Genomic DNA, 25671 nt, shown 5'->3' on the forward strand with positions numbered 1-25671 from the left:
ACATGAGAAGGAGGTTTGGGGGTGCTGGGGAAGCTGTGGAGCCTGGGTGAGGTGGAGCTGAGGGGGGGCTTCTGGTGGTGGGGGGACTCTCCCTCCACCCCAGCACGTCCCAGAGGTGGCTCAGAAGCTGGGACGGTCCTTCTTGAGGTTCTTGTAATCAGTGGAAATCGCCAGGAACTGGAGAAGGGAGGAAGGTCAGGGAGGGGTGGTGGCCTCCCCATCCAGTGTCACTGCAGCCACTGCTGTCACACAGTGCCCCCTCCCCAAATTCCAGCACGAGGATTTGGGGGGGCTCTGCCCCAGAACTGATCCACCTTCTCCCCTTGCTGAGGAAAGTGCCCTAAATGTGGCTGTGTTCCCTCCACACACCCCAGTTCCCCCAGTGCTCACTTTATACTGGTCTGTGGGGCTCAGTTTATTCCAGGGTTCAGGATTATTCTTCCGGTCCCAGCTGTGGGGAGTGACAGGGACATCAGTGCCTGTAACCCTCCAACGTGCCCCCAGCCCCAAAAACACCACCCCCAGTTCTCCTTGAAGCCTTCCCAAACTGGACACATCCCATCTGTGGCCAGTGGAGCCGTGGGATGGGGTCCCTGGAGAGAGCAGCTCGTGTCACCCCCCCCCTTCCTCCATCCCCCCCATCCGCTGGTGCTGGCCAAGAGCAGAATTTTCCATCTGGGAAGATGTTTGTGTGTGTCTTGGGGGATGGAGGGGGGGCTGTGCTGCAAACACAGCCACCCTGGAGCTGCTTAATGGCATTCATGTGTTTGGGGGATTGGGGGGCTGTTATTTTCCCCCATACACCCCCCCTGCACTCCCACCCTCCAAGCCAAGGTGGTCTGGGTCTGTTAATTGTGGAGCTGAGCTCATCTGGTGCCAGATGAAATCCATGAGTGGTTTTTACCAGGAGCAAACAACTACAAACGAGGTGGGGGCAGTGGGAAAACCAACCTGGTCACCCCAGCACGTGGAGCTTCCTGTCCATCCATCCATCCATCCATCCATCCATCCATCCATCCATCCATCCATCCATCCATCCATCCATCCATCCATCCCTCCTCCCTCTCCCATCCATCCATCCATCCATCCATCCATCCATCCATCCATCCAGCCATCCATCCATCCATCCATCCATCCATCCATCCATCCATCCTCCCTCTCCCCATCCATCTGACCATCCCACCTTCCCCACTCCCATCCATCTTCACACCTCTCCCTCTGCTCCCTCCCTTTCTGGTTTTGTCTGTCCCTCTCTCCTTCCCTCTCCCTCTTCCCTTCACTCCCTCCCTCTTCCCACCACCCATCCCACCCTCCCCACACCCTCACCCCTTCTCCAGCCCCATTCAGCTCTTACCTGCCTAAGAGGGCTGGAGGGACCCTCCCATCCCCCCAAATCCAGCAGATATTGGGGATCCAACCCCCCAACTTCCCTCCTATCCTCTGAGCACCTCTACACCCACATTTTCCCCCACGAGGGGGGTGTCTGGGCACCCCAGCTGAGCCCCCCACGTTTTGGGGGTGTGGGGTGAGAGTCTGGGGGTGCCCCAAGCCATACCTGACGTCTGGGCTGTACAGTGCCAGCCGCAGCAGGTACAGCACTGCACTGCCCAGACCCACACTGATGAAGCCAATGAGGGGAACGAGCTGCAGAGAGAGAGAGAGAGAGAGAGAGAGAGAGAAATGAAAAATACCCCAATAAAATGAATATTTATCAGGCGGACTGGAGAGTGAAAGGGAGAGCTGACACGCCGGGAGATTTACAGGGGGAATATGGCAGAGCAATCCTGTAGCCAGGCTGCAGTACACAGTGTAGCTGTCAGCTTGAGTGACTGAATTAAAAGAGGGAGAGAAAAATCGGCTCGTGTTGGAGAGGAATTGGATTTGGAATGAGAAATCACTTCCCCTCCGCCTGTGGCTGCCCAGCGCTGGAGCTGCTGAGGACCAGGGGACCCCATTCCCAGTATTCCCAGTATCTGCTCAGGGCTGAGCCTCAATTTATGGCTCCTCCCTGAAGGATTTATTCCTGGGCACCCCATTCCCAGTGCTCCCAGTGCTCCCTGGTCAGAGTGAACCTCAATTTATGGTTCTTCCGTGAAGGATTCAGTGCTGAGCACCCCATTTCCAGCATTCCCAGTGCTCCCAGTGACCGCTCTGGGCTGAGCCCCAGCTCATGGCTCCTCCCTGAGCTACTCGGCCCTGGGAAAGGTTTGTCCCCCACCAGGAGAGGGTCCCTGTCCCCTCCACAGCCCCCCAATCTCTGCATCACCCCTGCAACATCTCCTGATGGAGCGCTATTCATCTTACTGGGATGAACTGGGACACACTGGGTCTGAGCAGCCGGGGGTTCAGCGCGGGTCCTGGGTGACATTCAGTGACCCCAGCCCCCACCCCCATCCTGCGGGCAGCTGCCCTCGCCCCCCGCTCCCAGCGCACCTCGACTCCATCTCCTCATCTCCGCTCTCTGCCAATCCCCCGGTGCCCGCAGCGACGCGGCCTCAATCGCAGCCGAGCCGAGGCGGCTTTGACCTCCCCCAAATTACTGCGGGGAGCGAAATGAGAGCGGCGCCAGCCCCGAGCCCCTGGGAGGGAGGGAGACGCGTCCTGCCCATTAACGGGAGCGGGGCCGGCGGATTGTCTGCATCGCCAGCACCTGGTTCCGTCAGCAGCTCGCTGGAAGCGCCCCCCAAACCCAACGCCCACCGCTCCATGACTCAGTTTCCCCACTGGGATGACACTGGGCGGGAGTGGGGCACGACTGGAAAATAAGATGGAAAGGGTCAGACCAACCTATCTGTGCTGCCAAGCAACCCCATGCATCCATGGGGAAGGGGGGAAACACAGAAAAACACAGATGTGTCCTCCAGTGCAGCCTTTGATCCCCCCCGTCCTCTCCCAGTGCTCCCAGTATGGCCCAGCTCCTGCTCGGCAGTGCCGTGCCCAAGCCAGGCTGGAAGGATGGAGTGCCAGGCAGGTGCCAGCGCCCATCCGCGAGGTCAGGGCCATCAGCAGATGATGGTCCTTGGCACCGAGTGCCAGCAGGAGCTGGCAGCAGCCGCTGCCCGAGCGCTGGCGAATCAAGAAGCCGCCGCAGCGCCGGGAATTTGCTGTGGCTGCTGTAGAGGATTCGGGGCAGCGGGGCCGTCTCACCATCTGCTGCCGACACCGTCTGGGTAATTAATGGCTGGGAAGAATTAGGGGCAGGAGGAGGCTGCCAAGCCGCAGGTGCCAGCGGTGCAGCCCGATTTCCCCCGGGCACGGGGGGTGCGGGGGCGGTGGGGAGCCGTGCCAGGCTCTGCCCGGTGCCCGCTCGGTGCCCACCGAGCCGTGCCAGCGCTGCTGTGCCTCACGGGCGGATGGGACAATCCATCACTGCCAGGCAGCCGGGCACGCTGCGGAAAACGCGGCTACACCTGCGCAGGTGAGGCTGAGCGAGTGGGACGGACGGACAGACGGAGGGATGACCCCACAAAAACTGCCCCAACAACCTCTGCCAGCAGCAACCCTGCTGTGTACAAGCACCCAGGACCCCCCGTGCCTTTACACCTCCACTTTGAGGTTTTCTCCAAATCGTGGCAGGAACGGAAACACCCCAAATTCTCCCCGTTCTGCAGTGAGGGTCACGCAGGAACCTCGGCCCGTGCTGCCCATCCAAGGATGTGGGAAGCATCCTGGGGGTCCCAGCTGCCTGTGCCCACGGTGCTGGCACCCCCTGGCAGTGCCAACCCCGAGTTGAAGCATTTTTTACCCCAAAACGCTCAGCTCGACATTTTGAGGGGTGACAGGGACAGATCTTAGGCTGCTGGGGTGAGTGGGGAGGGGGCTTCATTTCCATCAGCGCTAAGATGTCCCCAAACAGGATGGGGTGGGAGGGGAGGGACACGGGGAAGGTCCCCTCCTGTCCCCTGCCTGTTGGGGTGCGGTTAAGAGTTGAGGTGCCCCAGACGGGTTCGGTGAAGGAGCCCCGGCCCCTCCAGCTCTGGATGGAGGGAATGGCGTGGGAAGCACAGGATTATTTCGGGAAGGGAAACCCGGAATAACGCGGGACTGGGGGACTGAGGGGGGATTTTGGGAGATGGGAGGAAGAGGAGGCTGAGGAAGGACACAGAACGGGAAGAATGAGGAGTGGGATGATGGAAGGGAGGCAGAAGGAGCCCAGGGGCTCCAGGCACGTGGCGAGAGTTGGGCAAGGACGAGCCTGAGGGATGGGGGCTGCGAGGGGACCCTGAGAGGAGGGGAGAGGGCAGAGGAAAGTTGGGGGGTCCCTGCAAGAAGGGGGGGCTCCTCACTCATTCCGGGGTGCCGTTTGACATGCCGGGAGAACATTCCTCCACGCAGGGAACCCTTCATGGCCAGGGTGGGATCGCTCGGGTGAAGCAGCGGGTTCCGAGCTCCGGCCGAGGATGGAGGGGTGGGCAGGGGGCGGGGGAGGCCGGGCTGGGAGGGACGGGGCGGGTCGGGACATCCCGGGGACACCGCCAGGGAACCAGAACTACGCCTGACCCTGATGTTTGAGGGATTGCTGAGCGCTGGGTGCCAACCCCAATGTCCCCACACGGTCCCCTCGCCACGCGGGACCCTCCACGTGCAGTCCCATCACGGGCGGCTCCTCATTTCGGTACCGGGGCGAAGGATGAGCCGTGTGATTCCCTACGACAACTTAGCCCGGGTTGGCCGCCCCCAGCCCCCCCCGCCCTCCAGTTTATGATAAATGATAGAACACCCAATTTACATTTAGCGATGCAAATCTCCCTGGCAGGAACAGATGCTGCCGTGCATATGGAAACCGGCGATTAGCACCCAACAAAGGATGGAGCGGGAGGCCAGGATGGACCCGGCAGGGATGGGGACCCCCACCCTCGGTGAGGAGGGGGCTGCTCATGCTATGCCATGCCCGTCAGCCCCCAATTTGGGGGTCCTTGGAGTCGCCCCGGGGTGTTCTCCTCTCCCACCCATCCTTTCCGCTTCCAACCAATCTAAGGGACAAAGGAAATTTTTCGGGGGTCCATGGATACAAGAGAAGCCTGAGGTGCATCCAAGGCCCCAGGTGATATAATTAGAGATGTGATTGATTAAGTGTCGCTCCTCTGGAGCCCTGGGCACGGCCCCGGGTCCTTCATCCCCTTCCTCTGCCCGGGGGGGCACGGGGGGCACAGAGAGAGGTGGGCATGGGGGGATCCATGGGATTTGTGCATAGGAATACTCGCAAATGGTGGGACACTGACCCAGCACCGGGTCCAGAGGGTCTGGGGGACCCCGGTTTGTCACCCCAGCTCTGCTTTGGGGCACCCTGCACCCCCAGACCCCCATTCCCTGTAGGAATCCCCCCAGGGATGCTGCGGGACTCCCTGCCCACGGAGCCCAGCTGCCTCCACGCTCATTAATGACTGTAATTAAGAGTTTAATTCCGTGCGGTGCTTCCCTACACCGAGGAGCCCTCGGGAGCTGGGGGGGGCTCCAAGGTGGACCCCAGACCCCCCGAGGGTGCCACTGGAGCTTATCCTCCAGCCTGGCACGTGTGGAGTTGGGAATCAGCATTTTGGGGGGAAATTCACAAATCCTGCCCAGAAATAAAGGAACCACAACACAGAACATGTGAACATGTGGGAACATGTGTGTGCCACACAGATGTGCACATCTGGGCAGCTCCACCACCCACTCCAGGGAGCTCTGGTCCATTCCATGCATGGGAACCCATCCAGGGGTCCGGGAAGGAATCCCCACCCTAAAATTCAGAGGTTCAAAGAGGACTCAGATCTGAAATCGCCCCGAAATTCAGTGTTCTGGGAGGGACTCTGCTGTCCAGGATGGAGGACACAGGTGTTTTAAGGTGGGGCCAGGGGTCTGGGGATGACCCTCACCCCAAAATCCAGGGGTCCAGGGATGGGATGGGGCACACAGGGGTCTAGGTGAGACCCTCACCCCAAAATCCAGGAGTTCAGGGGAGGGTCTAGAGCTCTGGGTAGACCTACACTACAAAATCCAGGGATCTGGGGGGCACCCAAGAATTTGGGGACACCCTCACCCCAAAATTCAGAGACGCAGAAGAGTATTCAAGACATCTGTGTGGGAAAAGAAGCACAAAAATCAAGGATCCAAGTGAGCAGCCAGCAGCCTGGGGGGCACCCCGAGGGTCTTGGCGGGGGGGGGGGGGCACCCCAAAACCTCTGACACGTGGACGGCCACGGACCCGCACACGCACGTGCCCGGTGGCCACAGCCACACCTGCTCGGCATCCAGATGGCCGCACACGTGAGCCACACACACACAGAGGTGACATCGCACGAGTGAGGGGCCGGGGGGACCGGGGAGGGGGCTGGGGTGGGGGGTTTGGAGCCCGCGGCTCCGCCGGCAGCTGCTGCGTTGGGTTATTTTACAACCGCTCCAAAAATATTATTCAAGATGAAGGAGAATCACGGCTGCTGCGAGCGAGCGAGGGCCGTCGCCGGGAATTTATCACCCGGAATTGGGTGCCCCCCCTGGCACGGCGCCGTGATGAAGTGCTTCATTAATGGGAGATGCTGTGGCTCGGGATGAACGTGCCTGCACCTGAGCACACGCTTGCTTCCTTCGGCTCCCGGCCTCGGCTCTAAACCCCCCGCCCCCCGCCCCACACAGCCCCCCCGGCTCCTTCCAGATCCACACATCCAATGGGGAAAGCTCACAGCGCCCCCAGACCCCTCCTGGACCCGCACATTTAATGGATTAAACCCCAGCCCCCCCAAAGACCCTTCCTGACCCACACATCTCGTGGATTAAATCCACAGACCCCCCAGACCCAGACAATTCACGGATCAAACCCTCAGCCCCCCCAAAGACCCTTCCTGACCCACACATCTCGTGGATTAAATCCACAGCCCCCCCAGACTCTTCTTGACCCAGACATTTCATGGATCGAACCCCCAGACCCTTCCCGACCCACACATCTCGTGGATTAAATCCACAGCCCCTCCAGACCCCTCTGCACCCGCGCATTTCATGGATCAAATCCCCTCCCAAAACCCCTCCCAGGCACAATCCGTGGGTCAAGTTCACAGAGCCCTCCCAGCCCCCTCCTGATCCCACGGGATAAATCCACAGCCCCCCCCGTCCCCGTCCCCGTCCCCGTCCCCATCCCAGCTCCAACCATCCCATGGGACAAGATCGCTCCTGCACATGGTCCTTGGCACGAGTTCACAGCCCCCCCAGACCCTTCCCATCCACAGAGTCCTGGGGTGCAGTTCCACCCCCCCCAGACCCTTCCCATCCACAGAGTCCTGGGGTGCAGTTCCAGCCCCCCCCCCCAAGACCCCTCCCAACCCGCGCAGCTCTCGGGTCAAGTTCCCTTCCCGATCCCTCCCGATCCACACGGAACGAGTCCAAGTTCCCATCCCAGCTCCACACATCCCATAGGACAAGGTCACAACCCTCCCCGACTCCTCCAAGTCCCCACATTCCCTGGGGACAAGTCCCCAGCACCCCCCCAAGTTTTGGGGGACCCCCCGAGTCCCCACTCGCTGCTCCCGGACCCTTCCCCTTGATCCAGAATCGTAAATCCCACGGGATTTTGGCGTGGCGCGATGGAAACCGGCATAAAAAATTCATCTGGAGTAAAGCAAACAAACAATAAACAAACAGCCGCTAATTAAATGGAGAATTAACGGGATGGATGCCATAACCCCGGCGAGCTGCGCTCCGGGATCAGCCCTGGAGCAGCGGCTGCGTCCCGGGGATCCTGCGCTGCTTTCCCGAGACACGAATGGGCATCACACAGCAGCGACTATCGCGACATGTCGTGGTGATTCGCACAGATAAGCGCTGCCAGACCGGCGTGCATAAAGCTGAGCCAACGTGTGATGTCACACCTGCCCCGTGACGTCAGCCATCCCTATGACATCACAACCCCCCCCCGGCTCCCACCCGGATCGTGACGCGGCTCCGATCGCGCCCACCCAGGGCCCGGCTCCATCCATCACCCATCGGGGCGCGGCGCCTGCGAGTGGCACCGTCATTTAAGAGCCATTATCGGCCTAATTCCGCACATTAATCACCGCAGCGGCTGCAGGAGCTCCGGGAGAGCCCAGCCCCGACCCCGAGCCGCGGCGGGGCGGGGGGCACCCCAGAACCGGACACCCCCCAGACCCTGAAACCCCCTGAAAGCTCTGCCTGCTCCAGACCTTGATACCCCCAAACACTGAAACCCCCAAATCTTGACACCCTCACGTCCTGAAACCCCCAAATCCTGACACCCTCACATCCTGACACCCCCAAACCCTGACACGTCCTGATAATTTCCCCCTCAAATCCCGACTCCCCACACCCTGATTTCCCCAGATCTTGATACCCCCAAACACTGAAACCTCCAAATCCTGACACCCCCAATCCTGACACCCCCAAACCCTGACATCCCCAGATCCTGACACCCCCCTATCCTGATATCCCCAAACCCTGACACGTCCTGACCATTTTCCCCTCAAATCACGACTCCCCACACCCTGATTTCCCCCTCAGATCCTGATACCCCCAAACAGACACCCCCAAACCCTGAAACCCCAAGACTCTGCCTCCTCCAGACCCCCAAATCCTGACCCCCCACATCCTGATACCCTCAAACCCTGACACATCCTGACCACTGTTCCCCAAATCTCGACTCCCCACACCCTTGACACCCCCACACCCCCCAGTGCTGCTGCAAAAGCCTCCCCCCATCTGCCGAGGGGATTTTGGGGAGCCAGGGAAGATCCTGGGGTGGTCCTGGGGAGCTCAACTCGGTGTAACAGCGAAGCAATTCCTGGAACCGACCCCACAATTCCTCCCCCCCAGCCCGCACTATCGATTCTCTTCTCCATAATTCTCCACAGAAAAGCCCCAGCCCCGAGCTACGATTTCCCCGCCCGCGTTATAAATAACCGGGGTCAGCGGCTGCGAGGGCTGCGCCGCGCCGTGCTACAATTTAATAAACACAACGGGCTCGTCCTTCTTGCTGACAGACACACCGGTGGGGACACATGGCTGGCACATGGCTGGGACACGGCTGGGGCACGGACACGCGTGGCAGGGACACAGATATGAGCACACATGGCTGGGACACGGCTGGGGCACGGACACGCGTGGCAGGGACACAGATATGAGCACACATGGCTGGGACACGGCTGGGGCACGGACACGCGTGGCAGGGACACAGACATGGACACACATGGCTGGCACATGGCTGGGACACGGCTGGGGCACGGACACGCGTGGCAGGGACACAGATATGGGCACACGACAGGGATACATGTCTGGGACATGGGCACACATAGCAGGGACACAGACATGGACACACATGGCAGGGACACATGGCTGGGACATGGACATACATGACTGGGGTGCACACACACAGCTGGGACATGGACACACACGGCAGGGACATGGACATACATGGCTGGGACGTGGCTGAGACATGGACACACATGACTGGGGTGCACACACGGACAGCAGGGACACACACACGCATATGGCAGGGACACACGGACAGCAGGGACACACACACATATGGCAGGGACACACACACACGCAGAGAGCAGGGACACACGGACAGCAGGTACCCCCGCTCAGGGGACGGGGCCGCTCCCGCCCGGTCCCGCCCGGTCCCGCCGCCCTGCGGGAGGCCTGTGCTGCCCTCTGGTGGCGGCGGCGGAGCTCGGCCCGGGGGCACCGGCACCGCACCGGCACCGGGAAGGGGCTGCGGGGGCACCCGGCAGCGTAGGACACAGCGTGGGTGCTTTCTTCCTTCCCTTCTCCTCCTTCTCCTTCTCGCCTTTTGCTCCTTCTCATTCTCCTGCTGCTCCTTCTCCCTCAATCATTCTCTTTATTCTCTTTATATGCAGCTGGCGCAGGGACAAGGAACTTCCTGCAGGCGCAGCCCCCTCCATGAGCCACTCTGGGACCCGCAGTACCAGCGCAGGGACCCCAAGAACAAAGGGATCTGTCCCCTCCCCTCCATGGAAGCATCACCCCCAGCACAGCGTGGGGACCACCACAAACAGGTCGGGGGAGGGGTCGCATCTCCCATATCTTGGGGGCTGTGCCATCCCCCAGCATCTGTCCCTTCTCCATCCCTCCCATTTCCCCCCCGCCCCAGCCTCGCTGACTGATTCCAGAGCCTCCAAAATCAATTCCCATCCCCGCCAGGACACGCCAAGAAGGCAACAAATCACGGTGGCGGCTCCGCAGCCCCAGCGCCTCATTTTTCTTCCTGAACTCCATAATAAGAAATCAATGGCAGACGCTGAGCTCCCGGTGCGGCTCCCCTGGGATGGGCGGCAGCGGGTCCTCCCCCACCCCCAAATCCCGGGTTCCCCCAGCAGACCCCAGTTCTGACAGGGCCAGAACTCCTGCAAATCATTCCCTGGATCCTCAAAGGCTCCCCAGTCCTGCACACCTGAGGTGTGCTCAGCCCCCGGAGGTGTCTGGGGGAGAACTGGGGAGCTGAAAAGGATCCCTGAAAAATGGTGGGAAGGGGATGTAAGCCCAGCACGGAGCAGAGGACAGCGCCCAGCAGGTATTTGAACCAGTCCCGCAGCACCGAGGGGTGGGTGGGGAGAGTGGGATGGAGGCAGAGGATGGAATCCAGGGAAAAGTAGAATCAAGGGGCAGCTGGAATCCAGGGGATGGGCTGGATCCGGGGTACAGGTGAGATCCAGCGGGAAGATGGAATCCAGGGAACAGGTGGGACCCAGGGACAGGTTGAATCCAGGGACAGGTTGGATCCAGGGGATGGGTTGGATCCAAGGTACAGGTGGGATCCAGGAGATTATTTGAATCCGGGGGATGAGTTGGATGCAGGGTACAAGTGAGACCCAGGGGATGGTTTGAATCGGGGTACAGGTGGGACCCAGTGCATGATTTAGATCCGGAGTACAGGTGAGATCCAGCGGGCAGATGGAATCCAGGGAACAGGTGAAATCCAGGGACGCGTTGGATTTGGGGGCCAGGTGGCTCCAGGCATCCTGCGGGCTCCCATCCAGGGGGGGCCCCGGGCCGCTGTCAGGCGGCAGCAGCAGCAGCTGCGGAAGGGTCTGGGCTGGCACTGCTGCTCCAATTAGCTGGAATCGTGCTTCCCCGCCGCGCCTGACACCGAAAAACCGACATAATTACCCGCAGCGACAGGGAAGGCAGGACCGCGGCTCCCGCTTAATTGAGTGTTTACAGCCTGCGAGGAGGGGGAAACAGCCCCCCAGACAAGCAAAAGCCTCCCCCTCAGCCAGCGAAAACACGGGGGCAAAACCAGCCCCATCCCCCGCACCGAGGCTCGCCCCATCCTCGCACCCTCCCCTGGGTGTCCCCGTCCCTGTCCCCAGGTATACAGGACAGGTGGCCCTTGCCAGCGTCGCCACCGCTCCTTCAGCTCCTGGTTGACTTGCAAATGCAGCCGCAGGAGCTGCAGGTCTCGCTCCTGTCAGCCGGGATGAAATCCCGAGGGGCGGCTGGAGGGGGGGGACACGCAGGCAGACGCGGCCCCGAGGTGGTGATGGGGCAGGGGGACACGGCCAGATGTGCCCAGAGGTGGTGGTGGGGCAAAAGGAAAGGAGAAAGGAAAGGAAAAGGAAAAGGAAAATAAGTTCTTCCTTCCAAGGAAGGAAACTGTGAAGTGCCAGGCACAGAACCCCACCCCACGCCCCCCCAGCCTGTCACCCCGTGCCACCTCCACCCCCCGGCGGACCGAGCTCCTGCCCAGATGTTTTGTCCTCGTTAATTTTTAATGAGCAGGATGAGAATCCAGCTCGCCGCCTCATCACGGACCCCATAACAATGAGCCCCGGTGCCACCCCCGCGCCCCCAGGGCTCGGCGGGGGCACGGCCGGGGCTCCCCCCGCTGCTCCAGAGTGGGAATCGCTCCTGCAAGGTGGGCACGGGGCACTGAGCGGGTACCCACGTGCCTCAGGAATCGGCTGGCAGGGAGGTACAGGTGTGGAAAATCAGGGTTGCACCCCAAATGTGACACCCCGCGTCCCTCAGTGTCCCCACCCCACGGTTCCCGTGCTGGTGTCACCCCCTCTCCTCTCTCCCCCCCTCACCGTGCTCAGAACCACCTGTGGGATGTTACATCTGGGGGAAAAAAATTGTGCCATATCCCACAACTGGGGGTGCTGGGAGGGGGGGGTGGGGTGATTTGAGCTCCCCAACATTCTCAGGTCACCACTGAGGGACCCCAAATCAGGCTGGGGGGTGGGAGAGGAGGGGTGCAGCCCCCCCCAGCCCCTCCAGCCGTCTACCCCTGCCTGATGTGCCCAACTGGAATCGCTAATTCCAATAAAGCCAAGCTAGATTAATTTTCATTTCCCCATGCAAATCAGCGCTAATTAGGATGGATTTAGTTCACCTCACAGGGGCTGTGGGGACAGAGGCTGCGGCCCAGCCGGGCTTTGGGGGGTTCGTCCTCCGGCAAGGATTTGGGAGGGTGGATCCCAGAGCGGGGGGGTCAGGAGCGGGGAGCGGGGGCAGCAGGAAGGCAGGAATTGATCCTGATGATTTGTCCCTCCCCAAACCCCTCCAGGTCTCCTCCCCTGTGCCCAAAAATCACTGGGGGGACAGCAGGAGGGCGGGGATTGATTCGGGCGCTCTGTCCATCCCCAGCTCTCCTCCCTGTTCGTGCCCGGGGGGTGTCACCGGGCAGGCAAATAGGGGGATGAGGGGGGAGGTCTCACCACCCAAACACCTCGGAGGTCCAGGATTGGTTTTGCTCAGCTGAAAGTGCAGCAGGGACCCCTTGGGGACCCCGTCCTCACCACCCGCCTTGGAAGTGCAGGGGGAGGTCTGTGCTGCCCCGCCCGGGGGTCCCAGCAGGATGAGAACCCCCCCCGGGGTGCCTGGGGTCTGCAGAGGGGTGGGGTGACAGCGCTTCCTCCCCTTCCCCCCCAGTTCTGTCAGATTCTGCTTTCTTCTCTTTCTTTGCCAAATATTTAACTAATTCCCGCTGCCCGCAGGCTGCTGCTTGCGCAGGTTGTGCTGGAGCCGAGAAGGACGCGGCGGCCTCAGAGCAGAGGTGCTGCAGACGGGACCCCCCATACTCAGAAACTGCCCCCCCACCCCCCCCCAAAAAAAGGGGCTGGCGCACCTGGGGTCTCCCCGCGCCTGAGCCCCCCCAGCCCTGAGAGCCGTGCCCAGGATTTGGGGTACAGCCAGGCTTCAGCACCTCTGCAGCTGGGACAGACCCCAGCGCAGCACCCCCCAAATCTGAGAGGGGGGGTCTGAGGGGCTGCGAGAAGCTGTGCAGGACTCGGAGAAGCTCGGTGCTGTGGGGGACCCCAGAACCAGCCCCCCAGCCCTGGCTGCAGCCCCCTACTGCCCCCCAAATCTGCCTTTCCTGCTGCCTCTCAGCCCAAGAGCCCCCAAACTCCTCTGTGTCTCCCCCAAGGGGCTGAGAAGGGCTCCCCAAATCAGCTGGGGACAGAGAGAAGGAGCTGTGGGGGGGATTTTGGGGCTCTGGGGGTCTTGAGGGGATTCTGAGGAGGTGTGTAGGGGGGTTGTAGGTGTTTTGGGGGGGTTCAGAGGGACTCTGCTGTGGTCTCCTCGCGCTCGAGGCCACCGCCAGGGGCGAAGAGCCAGCGGCGGTGGCTGCTGCTGCCCTCATTAAATCCCCCCTAACGAGCTCCGAGCCCCGGGGCCCTGCCGGGCTCGGGTCATTAGGGCTGACAGGGACCTGTCACAGTGGGAGACGCGCTGTGTGTGTCCCCAGCCACGGTGGGGACCCCGGGGAGGGGGGTACCTGCCCCCAAACCTGCACCAGCACCCCCAGTTCTGCCCTCGGAGCCGGGCAGGGTCCCCGTGTGCCCCCCGGGGGCTGGAGCAGGATCGGATCCTGTTGGGGTGCAGGGGGGGCTGGGGGAGAGGAGAAAGGAGAGGAGGAAAGGAACAGGAAGAGAAGGAGAAAAAGGGAAAAAAATCAGGGGAAAGGGACATGAGCGCTGCCGAACCTTGGGCTCCCCATTCTGAGCTTCTTTCCCAGGGGCCGCCAGCGGTGGAGGAGGATGATGAATAGACCCCCCCACACTCTCCTCTCCAGCCCCTGAGGAAGAGGATGAGGAGCGGGACCCTCCCCAGCCCCTCCCCGGGAGCCCCCGGCACAGATAAGGAGCCCCGGTGCTCCCCGGGGCGCGTTTAATCTGGGACAGGACAGTTATTGGATAAATACCATGAATATGGAAATTGCATTTATGCTGATTTATGGCCGGGGGGGCAGGTGGGGAGCGCAGACGCTTTAGTTTACTTTAATCCATTTATTTCCCTGCCTGGAGATGGAGAACAAGCTCCGAGCGCTGCATCTGCTGCTCGCTGTCCCCCCGTGCGCCCCAGGAAGGGGGTGCAGGAGGGGGTGTCCCCACCCTCGCATCCCCGAGCTGCTCCCCCGGGATGATGTATGGATCTGGCACGAGACCGGTGGGATTTCAATTAATTCCTGGGCCTCGCAGACTCCTGACCTTTCACGGGATGCGGAGAGAAATGGAGGTGATTAATCTGGAGGTCAGGGGGGCTCCAGGTTGGATCCCTGTGAATTCCATGGGGTGGGGTGGGGGCAACCCCTTCACCCAAGGAGGAGCAGGGAGATGCTGAATGTCCCCACGCCGCGGGGCGGGGACAGCCAAGTCACAACCAGGAGCAACAGAAATGGGAAAATAAGAAAAAAAAAATAAAACTAAAGTGCTCAACAGCCATAATATGGGGGGTGGAAAATCCCATCTCAGCCCATCCAGTGACTCCTCACCTCTGCCTGCCTCCCACATCCACCCGGGACCGGAGGGAGCTGGGATGTGAGGAGGGGGCTGCACATGGAGGGGTTGGGGCGCTTCTTAATTCCCTATTAACTGCTGATCAATCCAATTAGCTCCTGGCTGTAATGAAGGGCAGCTGTTTGGCTGGGGCCAGCTCTGCCTCCCTCCCAAAATATATCCCAAAATACATCCCAAAACGCATCCCACCCTGGCATCCCACCAGGAGCCGGCAGAGGAGCGGGCTGGGGGCTGGGAGGCTGATAGAAGGTGTTTTACCCAATTTTCCAGCTGACTCTAATTAAGTTGTTCTCTTCAGCTGTTAAATTAGCCAGAGCCCTCCCCCCTTCCCAGGGTGGTTCCCCCCCTTTCCCTCCCCACCGCCCAGATGCAGCAAATCAGCTGCTCCCCCCCCCCCGCCTCTCCCCCCCTCCCGCAGGGCTCCGCAAATAAATAAATAGACAATCCCGGGAAAATTAACCGTGTGAGGAGCCGCAAATGAGGTGGAAAATTTTAATGGTTCGGCATTTAAAGCTGTGTGACAGGAGGGGAGGGGGAGGGGGGAGCGGGAGGTCAGTCCCGAGGATTGCCCCCACTTCACCCCCCCCTCATTTCCATCATTGCCAGAGCAGCATCTCGGGTATTTGGGGTGCTGGGAATAAGGGGGGACCCCCAGTGTGGGGGGTCACACACCCCTCCCCGGGGTTCCCTGCACCCCCCAGAACCCCCTCAGCAGCCGCGGCCCCACCGAGTGGGGGGAACACGGGGACTCCTCCCCCTTCCCCCCCAATTCCATCCCCGGTACCGAGGTGAGGGCAACCCCAAGAGCCGCCCGCCAGGGGGCGCCACTGTCCATCCCAATTTGCATATTTTTGCATATATTTGCATACAGTGATTCCGCTCTGCGCGCCAGCAGCGCCCCCTCGCGGCGGATCCGGGGAAAACAGGCACACCCACTCCTCAAAGCCCCGCCCACCCGCCCCGTCCGTCGCCGTAGTTACCGCTGACGTCACGGAGCCGTGACCGTCACGGCGCAGCCCGGGCACCTGTTGGTGGCTCGCTGCCCGCCCCCGCCGCGCGCCAAGGTCTCGTCCTGTCCCCGGCGCTGTCACCTGTCCCCCGCCGCCCTATTGGGGCCTGGCCGGGCCCCGCGCCAGCCCCGCGCCAAGGGGGGGTCCTGGTACCGCCCCTCCCCTCTGTCCCATCGCCCGAGTGTTGGCTGAGCCCCCCGCTGGGGCAACCGGCACCCCCACAAATGACCAGTGACCACTGCGGGCCACCGGCACCCCCATAGTGACCCACAGGACCACTGCGGGCCACCGGCACCCCATAGTGACCAGTGACCACTGGGGGCCCCGGCACCCCCACAGTGACAGTGACCCCACTGCAGGCTACCGGCACCCCCCACAGTGACCCACCTCCTCCTCTGGGTGCTACCGGCACCCCCACCAGTGACCAGTGACCCACGGCGGGCTATTGGCACCCCCACAGTGACCTACCCCTCCTCTGGGGGTTACCGGCACCCCCACAGTGACCAGTGACCCACGACGGGCTATTGGCACCCCACAGTGACCAGTGAACCCACTGCAGGCTACCGGGCACCCCCACAGTGACCCACCCCCTCCTCTGGGGGCTACCAGCACACCCCACAGTGACCAGTGACACCCCTCGCACCGCCACCCCCCCATTGGGGGGCCAATGGCACCCCAACAGTGGCACCTCCAAGGGGCCATCGATGCCCCCACAGTGACCCCCCCCATTAAATCCACACTGCAGAGAGGGGGGTGGGCACAGCCATGTATTGCCAAAACCCGGGAGCAGCGGGGCAGGAACCCCCCCAGACCCCCCCCCGCGGCACCCAGTGTCCCCCACTCGGTCGTGGGGGGCTCCACAGCGGGTCTGGGGGTGCCCCATGCTCGCATCTCCTGTCTCTGGGGGCAACCAAAACCTCCCACGGGGGGAGGAGCCGTGGGGGCACCTCGTGTTCCCCCCATCCTGTCCCGGTTCTGGGGGGGACAACGATCCCCCAGGGACACCCCAGGGACCAGGAGCAGTAATGGGGGGGCCCTTCCCTGACCCCATACCTGTCCCGCAGCCAGGGCCCCCCACCCCAATCCCGGGGGTCCTTCCACTTCCCATCCCGGGGGTCCCCAGTTCCCATCCCCACCCTGCAGCCAGAGTCTCTGTCCCCCATCCCAGGGGTTTCTCTGCCCCCATCCGGGGGTCTCTCTGCCCCATCCTGGGGTTCCCCCCCCGCAGCCCCCTCAGATCTCCTCAGGAAGTCCACAGGGAACAGCCCCACTTTGCGGCCGGTGAAGACTTTGACGTAACCGTTCACCTCCTCCCCCTTCTGCACCACGATCTGGGGGGGAGACGGGATGGAGTGAGACCCCCCAGGACCCTCCCAGAGCAGGGGGAACCCTGGAGAGGAGGGGTCAATCTCACCCAAGGGGCTGGGGGAGATGGGAAGTGGAGGGATGGTTATAGGATGGGGGGTTTGGAGGGGGTCTGGGGGGGTCCCATCTCACCTGATCCTTCTTGAGCGTGATCTGCCCGATCTCCCGGTTGCCCACGAAGGAACGCGTCACCTTGTGCACCCGCTCGCCCGCCCGCACCCGGATGATGAAATTCGGGGGGAAATACCCGACTTTCTCACCGATCTTCCCCTGGAAGGAGGCAGTGGGGGAGTGTAAGGGGGGATTGGAGCCGACCCGGGGGTCTTAGATCCCACTCCCTGCAGGTTTGGGGGTCCCCCCTTGCAGTGCCAAGTGCTTACCCTCCACCACTCCTCGTTGGAGTCATCGACCACCGTGATCTTCTCCCCCGGCCTGGAAGGGAAGGGAGGGCTCTCTGAGAGGGGCAGGACCCCCAGCCGTGGGAGACCCCCAGGAAAATCAGAATCAGCTCCTCGAGCCCCGTGTCTGGCGCTGGACACGCAGCCCTTGGGCTCAGGAACAGGCAGGTTCTGCACAGAGCAGCTCAGCCTTGGAAATCCAGGGAATCACATCAAGCCAAACCCCAAAAACCTTTAGGAAAGAGCCCGGGATGAGGCTGGGAACTCACGGGAAGTCCAGGTCGTCCTTCTCCAGGGCTTTGAAGCGATAAAGTGCCACGAAAATAATGGGACTGCAGGAACCCCCCGGGCTGCGGCTTCTTGCTCTGGGTGGGCACAGTGGGGTTCGCAGTCCCTGAGGATCCCCGCAGGGAGATCCCACAGGCTCAGCTCAAGGCTTTGGGGGTGCAGGGCGGGGATGAGGGGTACCTTGTCATCTGTTGGGCTCTTCTCAGCCTTCTTGTCCCCTTCGGATGGCACCTGGGAATGGGAGGAGGGGTCACACCTCTCCGGGTGGTGCCTCCTGAGTCTCCTCAGCCAATGCGGGGATGCAGCGAGAGCCCCAGGGCGGGGACATGAACTGGGGACCCTCTTTCTGCAGGGCAAACCCACCAAACACAACCAGGGGGTCCCTCCCTGTCCCATGGGATCAGCCCCCCAACCCTCGGCCCCGAGCTCACCACCCTCGGCTTTGCCCCCCACCGGCTTCGTGGCCTCCGGCTCCTCGTCCATCATCGCAGCCAAGGGCTGAAAGGCAGAGAGAGCTCTCAGAGGGTGCAGAATGGGGGGGGCTGGGGGGTTAGTGGGGTGCAGCCCGACCCCACACTCACGTTCTTCTTGTCGTCCTGCCCCTTCTTGCGCTCCTTGTTGGCCATGATGACTCCCGTGCGCAGCGTCTCGAACACAGGATCGCTCCTGTTTGCTGGTGGGGGCAAGGGAATGGTGAGGAGGGGTCAGGGATGGGACACCCCCATGGTTGGGGACACCCAGGGGATTTACCGAGCTGGTCCTTGGTGCCGGCGAACTGCTGGTCGCTGTAGAGGGGGGAGCTGTACGCCCGGCGGAACCCGGGTGGCTGCGGGGACAGAGGGGGGGTCACAGCATCAGCCACCCCCCGGAGCCACCTGCAGAGCTGGGGGTCTCCTCAGAGCCAGGAAATGACAGCGGTGGTGGCACCTGGGGGTGCCCGACCTGGGGGCTGGAGCGGGGGGGTGACACTCACGATCTTGCCGAAGCAGCGCTGCATCTCCACGTAGGACTGGCAGTGGTGGTGGATGTTTGTTTTGCAGTTCTTGCACCTCAGGCCAAATTTGTTGTTGACTGGCAGTGGAGGGGGGTGGAAAGCAGAGGGAATGTGACACTGCAGCTGTGAAACGGCCCGGACAGAGCCCCGGGCAGCCTTGGCCCCCAGCCCTGCCCACGGCCCCCAGCCCCCTCAGGACTCACGGACGATCATGCGGGCACAAACATCGCAGAATTTGGGCTTTTTGAAGTAATGATCTTTGAACTTGTGAGGTTTGTCATTCACGAGTTTCTCGGGTTCGGGAGGGGGTTCTGGCTCCTCCTCCTCTTCCTCCTCCTCCTCATCCTCGTAGATGTAGAAGATGGGTCCCCCCGAGGGGCTGACCAGCTCCCCGTTGGGCTGCGGCTCCGGCGCCGGCTCCTCCTTGGGCTTTCGCTGGAAAAGTTGTTTCAGCTTCTGCAGCTGCTGGGGCAGGAGAGGACGGCTGGTGTGTGGCAGTGTGGGGGAGGCAGGAGGGCAGAGACCCCCTGCCCGGCTCCTCGCCCCCAGCCATCCCCACCACAAGCGGGAGGAGACTCCAGGAATGCTCTGAAGATGGGGACCTTCCTCCCAGCCCCGTGAAATCTCCACAAAGAAAGAAACTCTGGTTCTTGAGCACCTCAAGGATGTAGCCACGCCGGGAAAATGCCAAGCTGGGAATTGTATACCCAACACCCGGCTGGATCAAGGTCCCACCGGGCACCCCAAGCCTCCCAAAGCCCCCCAGGGCTGCGGCAGGATGCTGATAGAGAGGGGGCTGCCCCCACCCACCCAAACTGCCCTGTGGGCACCCACTTACCCGGCTCTTGGGTTTCCCACCTGAAGCAGGTGAAGCTGGTGGCTCGGGCACTTCCTTCTCCGTCATGCTGGAAGGTGAAGAGACAGAGACGGCACCGGCTGGGGCAGGAGCCCGGCATGGGCTGGAGTGGGCAGTGCTGGGTGGGCAGTGCTGGGTGGGCAGTGCTCCCCCTTCCCCTGCCCCTACTGCAGGCCCTGTCCTGGTTCTGCCAGGGGAACCCCCGGGGTAGCTCCCACCGCCCATCCCGCAGCCCCTGGCCCAGCGCAGACTCGGGGAGCCCCTGGGATGGCTCAGACTCAGGGATCCCCTGGCCCAGCTCAGTCTCGGGGAGCCTCAGGGCCGGGGCTGGAGGAGGTCAGTGCCCAGCCCACAGCGTGGCACATCCTCAGCTGGCTCAGGTGCCAAGCGCTGTGAGCCAGCCCTGGGCTATCTCTGCACGTGCCCACCTCACCCTGGGCATCTCCATCTCACCGTGAAGCTGTGCCACACCCGGTCCCTCCGATGGGCACACGGGGACACTGATGGGCATCACCCACCGGGGCACGACCTGCTCCCGCATCCCCCAAACCATCCCGGTGCCGCCTCCGACAGCTCTCCCATCCAGACCTCGCTATTTTTGGTGAAACGCGTCCCCCAAACCCCTCCAGCCTCGGGGGAAACCAGCCAGAAAACCCATCAGGGAGCGCTGGGCTGAGTGGCACCGCGGGAATGGGGCACACACGGGGCACTTACCCTGTTTTTGGAGGTGTCGCCCTGCGCTGGAGAAGCCCCCGAAGGGCGGCCGGTGCCGGGGCCCCGTGCCGGGCGAGCGGGGAGGGCGGCAGCGGCCCCGCTGCGGTGGCCAGAGGAGTGACAGGGCAGAGGGGGACGACAGCTGAGCGGCGGCGGGGGCTGACGCCGGGAAATTGGAGCCCCAGCGTGCGCCGGGCGGCAGCGGGCGGAGGAGCCACCGGCTATTTGCGTTGGTGGTTGCTGGGCGTGCCAGGGCCCCCCCCAGCCTGGCCCGGGACAAAGAAGGAACCGGGCACTGAGAGAGCTCCAGGAATTGGGCACACGGAGGGTTCCAGGAGCTGGGCACACCGAAGGCTCCGGTTCAGGGTTTGCTCGTGTGTTGGGGGCTCAGAGGGCACAAGGGTGGAGGGGCTGCCTGGGAGCCTCTGGCATCAAATGCTGCTGGTTCAGGCATGGCAGGAGGGGGATCCCACTGCTGCTGTGGGACAGGGCACCCAGGGAATCTCAGATCCCTGCCTGGCTGTGGGGGGCAGTGAGGTGGGAGTTGCACAAGCCTGAGGTTGGAGCCCCCCTCACCTTCCTGGCAGCTCTTACCTGTCCAGCTGCACCTGCTCAGGAAGGTTGGGAGCATCCCACTACTGCCAAAGGCTGTGGCTGTGCCACCCCAAATCCTGTCCTCACCTGCACTGACAGGTCCAGGTGCTCCTCCTGTCAGCAGGAATACAGAAAATTTCCTGGCAGGGCACACAGCTGGGGCCACTCCACACCCTCATTCCTACCCTGGAATTCCACAGCTGGATGGGGCTGGCAGCTGGGAACATGAACATCTGTCAGGGGAGTGCAGCCCCAATCCAAATGCTCTGATCCCAGCCTGGGATCCCCACTTGGGGCTTGCAGCCCTTGGACATGCCAAGCTCAGGGACAGGACTGGGCAGTGTCCCTCCTGCTGTCCCCTCACCCCACTGAGGCAGCACTGACAGAATGGGAAGTTAACTTCAAGTGATGGACAATTTTCCTTTTTTTTTTTTTATTTAAAAACAACCCCCCAAACAAAATAAAACAAAAAAATTCCCCCCCCCCCCCCCCCCCCCCCCCCCAGCAAAATAATAATCCGATTAAATAAAATGTGCAGTGAACATACCAATCAACACCTGTATGTGCGGTCCAACACAGTGCTTAAACAAAACCATAGACACAGGGGAGGGGAGGGGGGGGGCGGGCACGGGCATCACTCCAAAAAAAAAAAAAAAAAAAATTAAAAAAAAAAAATCAACTTCTCGTCTCTTAATTATGTTCATATAAATATATCAAGGAAGGAGGGCGAGAGGAAGGGAGGGTGGGAGGAGAGGAGGTGCCCACGGGAGCCCCTACTGGGAGCTGGCCCGCTCCAGCACCCGCAGGTCGTAGTTCTTTTTGGCCACGCGCAGCTTGAAGCGGCTGAGGGAGTTGTTGAGGCGGAGGGAGGCGTTCTGAGCCGCCAGGGGGCTGGGGAACACGGCCACGATGGTGTATAAGGCAGCCAGGTCACCGTGCCTGCCGTTCTCGGGAGTCCCGCTGTTGTCCCCGCCGCCGCCTCCATCCCCGCGGCGCCCCTGAGTCTCTTTGAGCCACTGGATTTTGGCACCGGCCATGGCGAGCTGGGTGAAGAGTTTGTCAGCCTCTGTCCGTGTGATGCCCTCGGGCAGGTCTGTCACCTCCAGCACCCGGCCCAGCACTGCGGGGAAGGAGCTGCTGTCACCGGAGCCGCCCTGGCTCCGGGCTGGAGCACTCACACCAATGCCAAGCAATCTATTCTTTTAAGCAATCACTTCCCCTCCAAAGCAGCCCCACCTGCTCCCTGGAATTCCCAATCCTTTCCTCTGCCCACACACTCAGAAGATGTTGGTTTTATTTCCCAGTGTCCCACAGCTCAGGGACACCGAGTCTTGCTGGCCTTCCCAGGGGCTCTGCCCTGTTTTCCTATCCCAAACCTCAGGTACCAGGACTGGGAGTCAACCCCAGGCTCCCATCCTGACCTGGGAGGGAGAATGGCTGCACCCATGAGGATGGTGGCACTGGGTGTGTGCTGTGTGGTGGCCCCCAAATCCCTCTGCAGCCCCTGGTTCTCTCCTATCCCTGACCCATGGCCTCCAAATCCCTCTGCAGCTCCTGGTCCCTGCCCAGTGGTTTTCAAATCTCTCTGCAGCTCCTGGCTATGACCTTTGTCCCTCCCCAGGGGTCAAACATCTCTGCAGCTCCTGGTTCTTTCCTATTCCTTCCCCATGACCCCCAAACCCCTCTACAGCTCCTGGCTCTGATCTCTGATCTCTGCCCCTGCCCTGTGGTCTCCAGACCCCTCTGCAGCCTCTGGTTCTTTCCTATTCCTGCCCTGTGGTCCCAAATCCCTCTGCAGCTCCTGGTCCCTGCCCAGTGGTTTTCAAATCTCTCTGCAGCTCCTGGCTGTGACCTTTGTCCCTCCCCAGGGGACAAACATCTCTTCAGCCCCTGGTTCTTTCCTATTCCAGCCATGTGGTCCCAAATCTCTCTGCAGCTCCTGGCCCTTGCCCTGTGGTCCCCCAATCTCTCTGCAGCTCCTGTGATCCCCAAATCTCTCTGCAGCTCCTGGCCCTGCCCTGTGGTCCCCCAATCTCTCTGCAGCTCCTGTGATCCCCAAATCTCTCTGCAGCTCCTGGCTCTTGCCCTGTGGTTCCAAATCTCTCTGCAGCTCCTGTGATCCCCAATCTCTCTGCAGCTCCTGGCTCCTGCCCTGTGATCCCCAAATCTCTCTGCAGCTCCTGGCCCTGCCCTGTGATCCCCAAATCTCTCTGCAGCTCCTGGCCCTTGCCCTGTGGTCCCCAAATCTCTCTGCAGCTCCTGGCCCTGCCCTGTGGTCCCCAAATCTCTCTGCTGCTCCTGGCTCCAGCCCTGCAGGGCTCCAGGCTTAGCAGAGCTGCTGCAGGGATTCTTTGCTAATATTAACGTGGCACGTAGGGACCATGCCAGGGGTGGAGGGGGGCAGGCAGCTCTTAAAGGGCCCCTGCCAGCAGCTGCTGGTGGTGACACTGAGGGGACACAGGGGACAAGGCTGAGGGGGCTCCAGAGGGTCAGTGAGGGCTGCTCCATCCAAGCTGTGGTTCCCCCCCTTGGAAATACAGGCAGAGAGAAATGATTCAGAGCCACCCTGGGAGATCCCAAACCTCAGAGATGAGACTCTGAAGCTGCAGAGCCCATGGGAAAGGGAAGCAGGGATGGGAAGAGTGACCTGGGAATGAGATCTCAGTGTGGACACTCATTTTCTGCTGATAAAGAGGAATAAAATCCCAGTTTTCTACCCTCTGAGAGGCAGGAATAGCACCCAGGGGTTTCTTCCCCTCAGGGGTTTTACTCCCTGTTCACTCACCTCCCCCAGGGCACAGCAGGATCTGCTGCACCCCCAGCCTGGACTCACCTGGGCTGGGGGGTGTTTGTGGGTGTGGGGAGGAGGGACTGGCAGGAACCACACTCCAAAACCAGCATGGGGTTCATGGGATGCTGGTGTGGCACCTGCAGTCTCCAACATCAATTTGTGAGGACATCAGAGGGAAAAAGGGGCTCAAGGGGGGTCACTTGCCTACGTCACTTGTCCCCAGGTCGGTGGATGCTGATTTCAGGGCCTGTCTCTTGCTCCTATTTCCGTGTTTCATTCCAGTCTGGCCCTTGAGGGAGAAAAAAGGGGGGTACTGTGTCACCTGAGGGGCATTGTGTCACCTGAGGGGACACTGTGTCACCCTGGGGGACACTGTGGCTTCACAGAGGGGCTGGGAAGGGATGCCTGGCTGGCTGTACCTGGTGTCCTGTGTAGCTGGGCTGGTTGTGCAGCAGTGGTGGGGGACACAGGGACAGGTTGTACTGCAGAGGTTGGCCCAGCAGCGAGTACCTGCCGTCACCTGCACAAGGAGCCCCCGGGTTTATGGGATGTCAGGAGAGGTTCCCAGCCTTCCTGGGATGTCCCCACACACCTCCCCTTACCTTGTGCTGGCCCCATGGGCCGGGGGAACTGTGTGAGGACGGGGAGGGGGCTCAGCCCTGGGCAGACACTGTTCAGGTTGGTGACGGGCGACGGCGTCGGGGACTGGGTGGGGGACGTGATGGGGCTGCTCAGCTGAGTGCTGGCCTGGAAGAGGGACAGTGACAGTGTCAGACACCCCTCAGGGCCTGTGATCACCCCCACACCCAGCCCTGATCCCTCCCAGTCCCTCCAGTACCTGAGCACTGGTGTCAGGGCTGTAGAGGTCTCCTGGTTTCTGCCCCCGCTGCTCCAGGCTGTAGTACTTACAGTGGCTCCACTGCACCACGGGGGGGTTTTGGGGGGCCTGGGGGCCGTTGGGGACATTCAGCTGCATCACCACCACACCAGGGCCTGAGGGGGACACCCCTGGGGACAGACAGATGTGCTGTGGGACACAGAGAACCTGCCTGTCCCTGCCACTGCACACCCTTCCCCACAGTCCCACTCTGGACCCTCCCCTCTGCCACTCAACAGTTTCTCAGGAAACCCCACCAGGGTTTTTTTTCTGGAAAAACCCCACCAGGAGCCTCTGGGGATTCCTCTCTGATAGCCAAGGTTACATCTGGGACTACTGATGTTTAATCCAGGAGAAATGGGAGCAGAGAATCCAAGCTGATGGATGGCAGTTCAGTGACTGCACTGAGCATCTCCACAGGTACAGAACTCAGATCCTGCAGCTCACCAGCTGCAGACCTCCTTCATCCCAGTGCAGTTTCTGCACCAGCTCTCTCCCAGCAGGAATACCCAACCTCCCCATCTACAGCTCATCCTGCTCTCACCAACCCACAGCCCCCCACAGCAGGGAGATGCCAGTGCCACACCCTGATCACCCCTTGGGGCATTCCCAAACAATGCCCTTGCACAGCTGGCACTTGGCTGTGAGGTGGCTGATGCCACCTGTGGGGTCAATGCCAGCCCTGCCCATGGCCCCTGGTACCTGAATACTGCTGCTGCATCTGGGGGGGGCTGCAGGGTGCTGGGGACTGTGGCATCTGGTACTGCTCAGAGCCAGGAGGCTGCAGGAACCCCACGGATGGGCTGTGGAGCAGAGAGGGCTCAGGTGAGGATGGGGATGGGGAGGAAGAGCCAGGACATCTGCACAGGTTATTCCCAGTCATTCCATCTTTACTTTACAGGATCATCATGGAACCACCAAATACGATCACAGGATCATCATGAACCACCATGAACCACCAAATACCATCACAGGATCATCATGAACCACCATGAACCACCAAACACCATCACAGGATCATCATGGAACCACCATGA

At 61.6% G+C, this 25671-nt stretch overlaps 3 protein-coding genes across 10 annotated transcripts in view; all 3 read right to left on the reverse strand.

Moving 5' to 3' along the window:
* Positions 1-50: 50 nt before the first annotated feature.
* Positions 51-4412, reverse strand: NDUFA4L2 (NDUFA4 mitochondrial complex associated like 2). The gene is made up of 4 exons (XM_079329308.1): positions 4291-4412; positions 1556-1644; positions 391-451; positions 51-177 (listed from the first exon to the last, which is right to left on the reverse strand). The coding sequence occupies exons 1-4, from the start codon at positions 4345-4347 to the stop codon at positions 121-123; spliced, it is 264 nt and encodes an 87-aa protein (XP_079185434.1). The 5' UTR covers positions 4348-4412; the 3' UTR covers positions 51-120.
* A 5998-nt stretch (positions 4413-10410) lies between these two features.
* On the reverse strand, positions 10411-19736 carry STAC3 (SH3 and cysteine rich domain 3; the record flags this gene model as incomplete). Its single annotated transcript, XM_079329250.1, is given in 15 exon segments — positions 10411-10427; positions 10880-11088; positions 16682-17088; positions 17255-17392; positions 17503-17554; positions 17790-17842; positions 17844-17885; positions 17989-18034; positions 18036-18039; positions 18243-18306; positions 18390-18481; positions 18559-18634; positions 18782-18879; positions 19006-19267; positions 19641-19736. Coding segments are annotated over 15 exon segments (1626 nt in total). The 5' UTR covers positions 19707-19736.
* A 1924-nt stretch (positions 19737-21660) lies between these two features.
* The window catches only part of R3HDM2 (R3H domain containing 2), a 41326-nt gene continuing 37315 nt past the window's right edge, over positions 21661-25671 (reverse strand). For 5 of the 8 annotated variants that reach the window (XM_079329319.1, XM_079329320.1, XM_079329321.1 and 2 more), the window contains 6 exons: positions 25337-25437; positions 24596-24765; positions 24360-24504; positions 24177-24277; positions 23962-24046; positions 21661-22086 (listed from right to left, as the gene is read on the reverse strand). In XM_079329319.1, the coding sequence (XP_079185445.1) occupies positions 21740-22086; positions 23962-24046; positions 24177-24277; positions 24360-24504; positions 24596-24765; positions 25337-25437 (949 nt within the window). In that variant the 3' untranslated portion in view covers positions 21661-21739. Of the gene's footprint in view, positions 22087-23961; positions 24047-24176; positions 24278-24349; positions 24505-24595; positions 24766-25336; positions 25438-25671 lie in introns of all 8 variants that reach the window. The other 3 variants (XM_079329323.1, XM_079329324.1, XM_079329325.1) reach the window with 1 other exon arrangement.

This window comes from Erithacus rubecula (genome assembly GCF_903797595.1).
Source record: "Erithacus rubecula genome assembly, chromosome: 31".
Taxonomy (NCBI): Eukaryota; Metazoa; Chordata; class Aves; order Passeriformes; family Muscicapidae; genus Erithacus; species Erithacus rubecula.